At 37.2% G+C, this 12,099-nt stretch overlaps 1 protein-coding gene across 1 annotated transcript in view; it reads left to right on the forward strand.

Annotated features, from left to right (window-relative positions):
* The window catches only part of LOC127429841 (roundabout homolog 2-like), a 281,922-nt gene that overhangs the window by 22,579 nt on the left and 247,244 nt on the right, over positions 1-12,099 (forward strand). The window contains exon 2 of the mRNA XM_051679117.1: positions 1,979-2,305. Coding sequence (XP_051535077.1) covers positions 1,979-2,305 — 327 coding nt within the window. The remainder of the gene's footprint in view (positions 1-1,978; positions 2,306-12,099) is intronic.

Below are 12,099 nucleotides of genomic sequence, written 5' to 3' on the forward strand. Positions count from 1 at the left end.
ACTTATTTTTTGCCATTGTTGTGCCTAATAATGGTTGATGTGCTTGGCCCCTTAATTGCTGCTTGCAGCTATATTTATTATATATATATATATATATATATATATATATATATATACACATACATACACAGGTCTTTTGACAGTTCTTTTCTGCTCCCCGTGGCTCAGTATCTAGCCTGCTCAGTGCATCCATATGAGAGCTAACAAACTCATTGTCTATTTATGCACAGACACTAATTGCAATTTAAAAAGCCACAAGTGTGGGAAATTAACCTTTAATTGCCATTTAAACCTGTGTGTGTCACCTTGTGTGTCTGTAAAATGGCCAAACATTCAAGGGTATGTAAACTTTTGCAGTAAATCAGGGCCATTTGGGTGATTTCTGTTATCATTATGATTTAAAAAGGAGCCAAACAACTATGTGATAATAAATGGCTTCATATGATCACTATCCTTAAATAAAAGACAGTTTTTTGATGAGCATGATCAGACCTATTTTCAAAATCAATGCCAAAATTTCACAATTTCTGCCAGGGGTATATATATAATTTTCAGCAGCACAGCGTATTTGTTTTTCAGGTATAGCATTTCCCCCCATGAAGATAGCAAAACCTGACATGCTAACACAAAAATTCATCCTTACTATTTTCAACATTCACATGCTAAAACCATACCCCCCTTCCCCCCTTGGAGTTTGGAAAGTCACTCCAAGAGTTAACCGATTCAAATCCTTGAAAGAAGTGGAAAATCAGCATTAATAATATTAATAATCTCAAGGGTGTCGCCACGCTAGCCATGTGCTATTGAAGCGTTTAAAGCTAACAGTATCTGATTGCAGCGCTAGCAGCTTGGACTTAGCCTCCCTTTTTGGCCGGGTTTTTTGGGGGGATCAGGGGCCACTTTTGTCTTTCGTTGGCTCATGCCTTAGTGATGTAAATTTAGGGTGGCCTCTGGCTCCTTATCTCTAGGGTTAAGGCTCACACTGCTCTTTCCGCAAGCTATTATCATAAGAGCCAGACTCCTAGCAAGGACTGCTAGCGATATCCATACCAAAGGCTGGGCCATGCAGGGAAACACTGAGGGGATTAGCATTTTAACACAGTGTGAGTCTAAACTCCTGAACCCTTCTGTCATGGAGGGCAAGTCCCCAATGGTTCGCCACCTCACTATGTGGCACCCTAAATTAGTGTGCTGTATAAGAGAGCAGTGTTGTGTTTTTGACTTTGGTTGGAAATGCCGTGTTTGAATGCTTGATGTTTAACTGACAAGATAGGGAAAGTATTGTTTAAGGGTGCATTTATTTGCACATCAAAAATATTTAGTGTGCAAACTTAAGAAAAAAAAAATCCTTCAAATATACTTTTAAGGTTTAAAGAGTACAAGAAATCAAAATTTACCCTCTTTACTTCTGGTCTTATTATGAATGATTTATCATTGCATGTTTTTTTCAAATATTTTTTTTTTTTCTTTTCTTTTTTTTTTTTGCCTTTTTAATTTTTAATTGAAAAATAGTTACTTGCACTTCCTCTGAACAACTTTTATTTTTTGCTGACATCACTTAAGGAGCGCAGGCTATTGGGTAATGTTCGCATTCAAGTCTAGCTCCAGTCTGGTATGTAACACCAACTTTTCATGATCCAACCATGTCCTGATGGATAAAATCAAGTCCCGCCCTGCATTTTTTATTGATTGAATATCCTGTGTCACATTACGGAAGTAAAATGGCTTGCGAACGTCATTTCATTTTGACTTTTGTTAAGGGTTCAAACATTGAAATGACTGCCATGGCGAGTGTTGATTTGTTTGTTGGTTTCCGGGGGCTGATATTGAAAGTGTCTGTTTGTTTTCAGTCTTGCTAAAGCTCATGATTTCTACAAAAATGTGTAACTTTACAACCGTAATGAGACATTGTCTCATAGGAGCTTGAAAATTAGTGTTATGTCAGTACTGATGTCTTTTGCTTTCTGCCTTCTCCCAGGATCTCGTCTGCGGCAAGAAGACTCCCCGCCCCGCATCGTTGAACACCCCTCTGATCTGATCGTATCCAAGGGTGAGCCCGCCACCCTAAACTGCAAGGCGGAAGGGCGGCCCACCCCCACCGTGGAGTGGTACAAGGATGGAGAACGTGTTGAAACTGACAAAGATGACCCTCGATCACACCGCATGCTCCTACCCACTGGCTCACTCTTCTTCCTGCGTATTGTACACGGCCGTCGCAGCAAACCAGATGAGGGGGCGTATGTTTGTGTGGCACGCAACTACTTGGGAGAAGCAGTCAGTCGCAATGCCTCACTGGAAGTAGCATGTAAGTCTGGACTTCTGCAATCTTCTTTTAGTGTTTACATGAGGGAACTTATCTGATATTGGTGATTTTGGTATTGCATCTGAAGGATTTTGGAAAGAGACAGATTTACTTAATCCAAAATAAAAGAGAAGAAGCATTTTGCATATGGCTCCAGAGTTTAATTAGCTCTACGTATGTTTTTTTTTTTTTTTTTTTTTACAAATCTTAGATTTGTCAAGCTGTTTCAGAACAACCTGCCAAACTTTTAGCTTTTAATTTAACACAGCAGCAGAAATGAGAAGGTATGACAAAGGAAGGTGGAATGACAGAGTTGGATAAGTAGATGGTAGGGTGTCGACACTCGACACGGGTAGGCTGTATCTGGGAGGGGGGCTTATTGACAACCTGTAGATGTATTTGGCTTTGAAGATGTGTCTCTGTTGAGTTGACTAACATTTTCAGAGAGGACACATCCCCTGTGGTCAAAATCCCAAGCCAGTCAGAGACCAGCATGAGTGACAGCTCACCTGTCTTTGTATTTTTTTTTTTTTTTTTTTTTTTTTTTTAATATTCAACCAGTTCTAAAACTGCACAATACATATAATTAAGGAATTAAGTACATGAGGTCATGCAATATTGTGCATGCTTGGCACGACGTGCAGTGTTCAGTAAAATAATATGGACACACATTTTCATGTAAGCATTTTTTTGCTAAGCTTGATCTTTCCAAAAGACAGTATAGTCTCTGGAATATAAACAATTACAGAACGTTATTCTATGGGTGCTGCACAGTGATATACGCAGTAGCTACTGTAGGTGAAACAGTGTTTCACACTGTAGCTGTTACGATATCAATTTAGCACAGCGGCAATGCTGTTTTGACCAATCAGCATCCACGACTAGAACTATCCATTTTATAATGCTATTTTAACGCTAGGTCTGTTTGCTATATCATTACTGTTTTAACAGCAGGTCTGTTTGCTATATCATTAATATTTTAACAGTAGGTCTTTTGGCTATATTGTTACTATTTTAACGTTAGATCTGTTTGCTATTTTGCTGATATTTTAATGGTACATCTTTTTGCTGTATCGTTCCTATTTTAATGGTAGGTCTGTTTGCTATGTTGTTACTATTTGAACAGTATGTCTGTTTGATATATCATTACTATTTAACGGTATATATGTTTGATATATAGTTACTATTTTAACGGTAAGTCTGTTTGCTATGTTGTTACTATTTTAACGGTACATCTATTTGCTATATCATTACTATTTTAACTGTCCATCTGTTTGCTATATTGTTGCTATTTTAACAGTACGTCTGTTTTCTATATTGTTACTATTTTAACTGTAGTTCTGTTTGCTATATTGTTCCTATTTTAACTGTAGTTCTGTTTGCTATATACCGTTACTATTCTAATGGTTTTTCTGTTTGCTATATCTTTACTATTTAAAACTGTTCATCTGTTTTGTTACTATTCTAACAGTAGGTCTATATTTTTGCTACAGTATATCATTACTATTTTAACTGATCATCTCTTTGCTATATTGTTACTAGTTTAACTGTACGTCTGTTTGCTATATCTTTACTAATTTAACGGAAGGTCTGTTTGCAATATTTTTACTATTTTAACAGTATATCTGTTTGATATATTGTTACTATTTTCACAGTACGTCTGTTTTATATATCGTTAATAGTCTGTTTGCTATACCGTTGCTATTACCCGTTACATCTGTTTGCTACATCGTTGCTATTGGAACGTTGCAATATTTGTGATTTAGTTAATACATTTTAACATCTAAAAGCTGCTTTTTGGTCCTTTTTTTTTTTTTTGTCTTAGTGCTACATAAAAGCTCACTGCACTTGCTTTGCCAATATTCTAAGGCAGAAGTCATTAGGGATTAAGGAGTATTGGTTTTGCTCCGTTGGATTTGTAGTCTAGACCTGCAGTCTAAGTGAACTGCTATCTTAAAGTCTGTTTCAACCCCAAGGTGATCAATACAGTGGCCTCACTTATGCATTGTTATGAAAATAGGGGCAATCCATCATGAAATAAGGATATGATGATAAATATTGAATGAATGGATAACTAAATTGACTGTGTGTTGCCGCCAAGACCCGAAGCAGTAATGAGAGGGTATGTGTGTTTGGCTGAAACTCTAGAGGAAGGGATTGTGGGAAGGTTTTGAGAGCCAGTAAAAATGTGAATGCTGCTGCATTTTCTATTTTTAACCTGTAATTGATGATACAGGACGATGATGTGGGTTAAAGGGTAGAAATGCAGAGATGATATGTGTGTTTAGTTGTTTGAAAGGGTAACTTTATAGGTAGCAATTGTGGGAAGATTTTGAATTCAGTATTTGTCAATACATTTTCCATTTCAATCTGCAATTGATAATATTTTGTACAAAGGTGATTTGGGTTTAAGAGCTAGATAACCCCAAAATGAAAATTAACTCATTATTTACCCATCTTAATATATGGCACCTTTAAATGTGTCAAGCCAGATTTGATGTCAATGATGTTTGGTCACAAAATTTTGGTGTGAACTATTCCTTTATATAGTATAAATGTGTGTGTTTGGATTCAATCGTGTAGCTGGCAGGGGGTGTGTTTTCTCTGATCATCTCTCGGCTCTTCTAAGGCAGTGGTGGCGGCCCCCAGGTGCTAACTGTGTGACAGCAGCTTGATCTATCGATTGCACTAAGAGGGGTCTCCTCGCCTAAATGAAAATTCATGAAAAATTGATGAAGTCCCCGATTATTCCTCTTTTTTTTCCTCTTCCTGATCTCAGGATCATCCATTCATTCTCCCTTCCTCTTTACATTTCTAGCACAGTGCTAAGTCTAAGTCCAATGGAAGACTTTAAATGAGCTGTAGGATGTTTTACGACCCATAGGTGAGAGGTCAAGGGTCACAGATGTCAGCGGGACAGTGGATACTCAAGCTACAGCAGGAAAAAAAAAAAAAACACTTCGTTGTGTTACGTTAAACAATTTCCATTCATAACACTTCTCTTTACTGGTGGGAGGTCGCAGAAGTGGAGCCAATCTAAACCAATGTAGCTCTTGTATAGCTCCAAACAAAATATGTTTCATCTGTCACATTGTAGAAAATATTGTGAAGCGGTGCTGGTTTTTTAAGAAGTAAATGTTGATTTTATGGCCAGCTGTATATATCTGATCTTTATAAAATAGTCCCAGACATGCATATGAAGAAAAATGTTACCTCCAAAACAAATCTGTAGTTTCATGTAGCAATACAGTGTTGGGGAGCTTCTCTAAAACTGTGACTTGCTAAGCTTCAAGCTTTAAAGTAGTCCAAATAATAAAAAAGCTAGTCTTCTGAAAAAGCATTTAGCTTCAATACAAGCTATTAACAAAAAGCAGCTAGCTTCTTTTAAGTTATTTAAGGAGGAATATCTTTTGTCAGATTAATTCATGTATAATTATCAGAGCAGCATTAATCTGGAACACAAAACAATAAGTGTTTTTGAATGAATGTATGAATGAATGAATGAGTGAATGAATCTCGATTACCATTACTGCAATAAATTCAAACACATACATCTATACTGTATACAACAAAAAAGACAAGTTGAGTTAAAAACGCAGTGATAAACAGCAGCATTTAGCTAAATACAGTATAGCTAAATAAATATAATCACTATAAAAAGATGCAAAATGCTGAGCAGACACTTAAATCATGAATCCCTTTTAAAAACAGTTCAAATGAAAACAAATCATCCTTTCCAAAGGTACAAAAAAACATGAAAAACTGCAATATACTGGGTTACGCAACATAGCTACTTGTTGGAAAAATAGATTGTTACTGGAAAAGCTATACACTTTGAAAATCAGCTAACCTACTGTCACACTACTCAAAAAACGCAATTATTTAATAGTGTCGCTATTTTTAGTTTGTTATTCCGAAACACTTTTGCATTATACGTCCCTTACTCTCACTCTCTCTTGCGCAAGGTCAAAACGCACCCCCACACGTAGATTTAATGGCTCTGTTGAAACAGATTGCAGGCAGGCGTTTCGCCGTGAACCACTGGAGCCACCCCATCTGAGAGATCTCAAGCTGGGCAGCAGGAAGCAGAGCCTTTGAAAAGAGCTCACTGTATTATTAATAACAGGGCAGATTAGGGAGGTGTCCACTGATGCGGGATTATCTCAAATGCTAGTCTTTAACAATTTACTATTAGTAATGCAACAAAGGTAATACACCGATCTGGTTGTGGATGTTTGTGTCCTGTAGAGTTGAATGAGATGGTGTGAAAAGAGCTAATTCTGTCGCATTTTGATTCATCTGATGTGTGTTAAAAAGTATTAAAAAGGCACTTTCAGTCAAGCTATTATTTTTCCGAAACAGTTCTTTGTTTCATATGACCTCATTTCCAAGTCGTTCAGAATCTGCACATTTTTTAAGCATCTGCAGTGATTCTGAGGGGAAATGGGATTTAAACATGATAAAATGTACTGAAGAAAGCTGAGAGTTTTATAATCTTATTGGTAGCTAAAAGCATCATCAAATTAGGAAAAAAACAATGAATAAATGAACATGCATTGGGAGGGACATTTTCTGAATTTTTTGACAGGTGTCACAATTTTGTGAGTGCAGATGGATGCAAACTTTCAAAATTTACTAGAAATAGCATACCATCCGGGCACCTACGTATTGCTACCTATAGGGCGCAACAGTCTGGTTCCGGAAGTAAAAATCCAATTTTTTATTTATTTATTTTTTCCATAAGATAATAAATTTTAATGGTGATTTATAAACCTTTAAAGACAGACCTACCGTGAGGTCAGAGATTGTTCATCGATGGCCTATACTTCTGTTGAAGCCATCAGTCCATGTTATTTCAACTTCATTAAAAAAAAAAAAAAAAAAAAAAATACAAAATAAACAAAGATAAATCAGTCCCCCTACACTCCTAAACTTCTAATATAATTGCATATACAGTATCTGAATGTTTTGCAATAAAATTAAAATATATAGTTTACATACTGATAATCAACAACTTTAAGTGGATAGTTTTATATTTTTCCATCGCTTTTGATTCTTGATTCGATTGCATTATTTGTAATGCTTTGCGAGATTGTAGTTCATGCTCTCATGAAAAACATTAAGGATGCAGTCATGTACCAAAGCTTGTAATCTTGTGATTCACCTCAGAGCTGGTTGGTTTGGATATCATGAAATTCCTAAGGAGAAAATCAATGGGAAAAATACTTCCTGAACCAAGATGTCTGAAAAGAGTGCGGGCACTATTGTGTTCTATTTTCAACGTACTATAGTTTAGGGTGTTCTAATTCCAATTTTGCATACAATAGCTATGGGACCTATAGTATGCAAAATTTATGTGATTGTATGTGAATCACCCATTCTCTTATATTAACCTTAATTCCACTGTATCTAGTTCAAATTCCCCATGATGCACAGCCTCTCTTTCTCTTTTTGATCCATGTGGCACTTCATGTTTCTCAGAGTGATATTTTGTTCTTTTATTGTTAGTTTTTCTCTTTCTGTATTTTTTTTCTGCCTGTATCTAGCTCTCTCTATCTCTCTCTTTTCTTTCTCAGGATAAACTGGGTCAATGAGCGGGTTCATAAATCATTGTGAAGAGTATGTCAGACACAGGCAAACCCTGCTTTGAATAAATTTGCCAAAGCATTGAAATCGCTGGTTGGGCCTATGTATGGGCGCAGTGTGACAAGCCACACCTGGGGCGAACAGTCATTCAGGAAAATGTTAATTGGCCACCTGTATCTTTTCTTGGGTGCAGAGGTTTGTGTGTATTAAAAGGCTGGGGGCAACAAGCTTGTTGAACATTGGGCTATTAATTGAGCATGGCAGTGTGAACTGGTCAGAAAGTTTGTGTATGTGTTTGTAATAGTCTGCTAATAGTCTGCACTAATTACAGTGAGGGATTGCGCATGTACTTAGAGCCTTAGCAAAAAAGTGCTTTTGCGTTCATCTGTCAACCTTTAAAACTATGCAAATGAGAGACCATGGAAACAGATGTTGTGGCTGGTTTGTTAAAAGGCCACCAACACGGGATTGGTTGGCATGTTTGAAAATGTTCTTTCGATGAGCTCCAATGTGCCACCTCAGCAATTAAGAGCACTGCTACATGGACTTTGGAAGTGGTAAAATGAAGTAATTAGTGGACAAATGGTACTTTCTTGTGGAAAGCTTCTGTGATGCACCTCAAGCTGTTTGACCATGTGTCCAGCTTCAGTCAAATTTAATAAACAAAGATGAATCTGATTGGACAAGGTTTTGGCTTGTTAGTTTCGGCAGTTAGCCCCTGCTAACAGGCAAAAGCCTGTTTCTCTACTGACGGCCATTCAAAGTAGCCGTATATTCTGGCAAAATAAATGTTTTTTCAAGGAACATATAAATCACAAAGACTTCATTTTATCATTGTAAATGATTTACCAGTATTCAATTGTTCAGAGGGCTCTTAACAGTGTGAAATAGACTTGTTTTTCCAGGATTGCTGCCTTTGATGTCACAGCTCATGTCCTAGCCTGGAGCAAAGAGTTTTAATATTCGGCTAGTGAAGGGCCTGTGACTGTGCTTGTTCTTGTAGTGTCATCAACCAATTAGCATTCTTATGATGTAACTTTCCTGCAGCTCCAGAGTACTTTTTTCACTACTTTTTAAATTAATGGTAATGCTAACAGATGGCTTTCTCCAGGAATATAACAAATCTTTGGATTTAACACACAGTTAGAGCAGGAGCAATCTGCTTGGCTTTTATGTATCATTTGAGGTCATTACAAATTTCATTACAGACAAATGAGTGTGTGTGTGTGTGTGTGAGTGAGAGAGAGAGAGAGAGAGAGAGAGAGAGAGAGAGAGAGAGTAAATTAATCAAACACACTCACATACATTCGTTCTCTCCTAAAAGATTGTAAATGCCAAAGTCGGTGTCCTCTGACCCATGCTTACTCTGTGTTATCCTGGGATACGAGCTATGGAAGCTGCAGGTTCTAGGGGTTGGTGATTAAGTTGAAAGCAGGCGGGTGTCAGGATGCATCCGCAGCCCACAGGGAATGTTCACTTCTGATAAGCGAGAGGGAGGGAGAGGTGCAGGCAGAGAGGTGGAGGTAGGATGGATCTCTAGACTATGATAAAGGAGAAAGGAATAAAATCCCTGATTGAATGTGTCAACAGTGTATATCTGCAATGCTGGAGTCAGATGCAACACCATAAAGAGCAACCTGCTTATCTGCAGTATGTTAGGTTACACACACACACACACACACACACACATTTGCAATGAGATGGAGACATGCAGATTTTGAGATTATTTTACTGTCATATCTTGGTGTGTGTGACTAATCGCTCACTTTAATGGCTAGATGATATTAAGCGATTTGTCATTGTATGTCTAGGTCTCTAATATCAAGAAACCAGTCAAAAACATGTTTGGGTCATTCAGAATTTTACCAAAAAATTAAACTAAAGCAATAATGAATTATATTTCAGAAGGCACATTTTCACATTATTATTCTCATCACATTGTAAAAAAAAAAAAAAAAAAAAAAAAAAAATTATATATATATATATAGATGGATAGATAGATAGATAGTTACACCGACCAGCCACAACATTAAAACCACCTGCCTAATATTGTGTAGGTCCCCCTCATGCCACCAAAACAACGCTAACCCGCATCTCAGAATAGCATTCTGAGATGCTATTCTTCTCACCACAATTGTACAGAGCAGTTATCTGAGTTACCATAGCCTTTTCAGTTCGAACCATTCTGGCCATCTCCGTTGACCTCTCTCATCAATAAGACGTTTCCATATACAGAACTGCCGTTTGCTGGATGTTTTTTTTTTTTTTTTTTTGCACCATTCGGAGTAAATTCTAGAGACTGTTGTGGGTGAAAATCCCAGGAGATCAGAAGTTACAGAAATACTCCAGTCAGCCCATCTGGCACCAACAATCATGCCAAGGTCTAAATTACTGATTGTTTACAGACAGACTATATCACCATTCAAGTGGGTCAGAAGTGTACATACACTAAGTTAACTGTGCCTTTAAGCAGCTTGGAAAATTCCAGAAAATGATGTCAAGCCTTTAGACAATTAGCCAATTAGCTTCTGATAGGAGGTTTACTGAATTGGAGGTGTACCTGTGGATTTATTTTAAGGCCTACCTTCAAACTCTTTGCTTGACATCATGGGAAAATCAAAAGAAATCAGCCACGTTCATCTGTACAATAGTACGCAAGTATAAACACCATGGGACCACGTAGCCATCATACTGCTCAGGAAGGAGACACATTCTGTCTCCTAGAAATTAATGTAGTTTGGTGCGAAAAGTGCAAATCAACCCCAGAACAACAGCAAAAGACCTTGTGAAGATGCTGGAGGAAACAGGTAGACAAGTATCTATATCCACAGTAAAACGAGTCCTAGATCGACATTACCTGAATGGCTGATTGGCAAGGAAGAAGCAACTGCTCCAATACAGAATACAATTTGCAAGTGCACATGGGGACAAAGATCTCACTTTTTGGAGAAATGTCCTCTGGTCTAATGAAACAAAAATTTTACTTTTTGGCCATAATGACCATTGTTATGTTTGGAGGAAAAAGGGTGAGGCTTGCAAGCCGAAGAACACCATCCCAACTGTGAAGCATGGGGGTGGCAGCATCATGTTGTGGGGGTGCTTTGCTGCAGGAAGGATTGGTGAATTTCACAAAATAGATGGCATCATGAGAAAGGAAAATTATGTGGATATATTAAAGCAAAATATCAAGACATCAGCCAGGAAGTTAAAGCTCGGTCACAAATGAGACTTCCAAATGGACAATGATCCCAAGCATACCTCCAAAGTTGTGGCAAAATGGCTTAAGGACAACAAAGTCAAGGTTTTGGAGTGGCCATCACAAAGCCCTGACCTCAATCCGATAGAACATTTGTGGGCAGAACTGAAAAAGCATGTGCAAGCAAGGAGTCCTACAAACCTGACTCAGTTACACCGGTTCTGTCTGGAGGAATGGCCAAAACTCCAGCAAATATTGTGAGAAGCTATATACATATATATATATTGTGAACAAGCTTGTGGAAGGCTGACCCAAGTTAAACAATTTAAAGGCAATGCTACTAAATACTAACAAAGTGTATGTAAACTTCTGACCCACTGGGAATGTGATTAAAGAAATAAAAGCGGAAATCATTCTGTCTACTATTATTCTGGCATTTCATATTCTTAAAATAAAGTAGTGATCCTAACTGACCTATACAGGGAATGTTTTCTATGATTTAATGTCAGGAATTGTGAAAAACTGAGTTTAAATGTATTTGGCTAAGGTGTATGTAAACATCTGACATCAACTGTATATAAAAAAATAGTAGTTTGCAGTAATTACATTTTAATGAGAATCACCACTGAGAATAATGGGAGTTACAATATACAACACAAGTTTAATATCCAGATGTGTTATAGTAATTAGAATTTGGGGGGTGAATGTGCTTAATTGTCACAAATAATTTCACACAAAAAAGTGGTCCTAAATATTTTCTATAGACATAATATCATTTCTTTCTTTTTTGATTGTGTGGTGATATTGTATGTAATCTGGACATATTTTTGTGAGATTTATTTATAGTACTTCCTCCCCATTTATATCAGAATAGCATAAAATACTAGATAGATCTTAGCAGAAATCTGCACTGCCGCTCTCAGTAGCTTTCATGTACAATGGAACAGATTTACATAGAAATCCATTATGATCAGATGGCCATCATGGATTAGCAGGAAGGATTTAGTCTTTTTTT

The sequence above is a fragment of the Myxocyprinus asiaticus genome, chromosome 39, assembly GCF_019703515.2.
Source record: "Myxocyprinus asiaticus isolate MX2 ecotype Aquarium Trade chromosome 39, UBuf_Myxa_2, whole genome shotgun sequence".
In the NCBI taxonomy this organism is placed as follows: Eukaryota; Metazoa; Chordata; class Actinopteri; order Cypriniformes; family Catostomidae; genus Myxocyprinus; species Myxocyprinus asiaticus.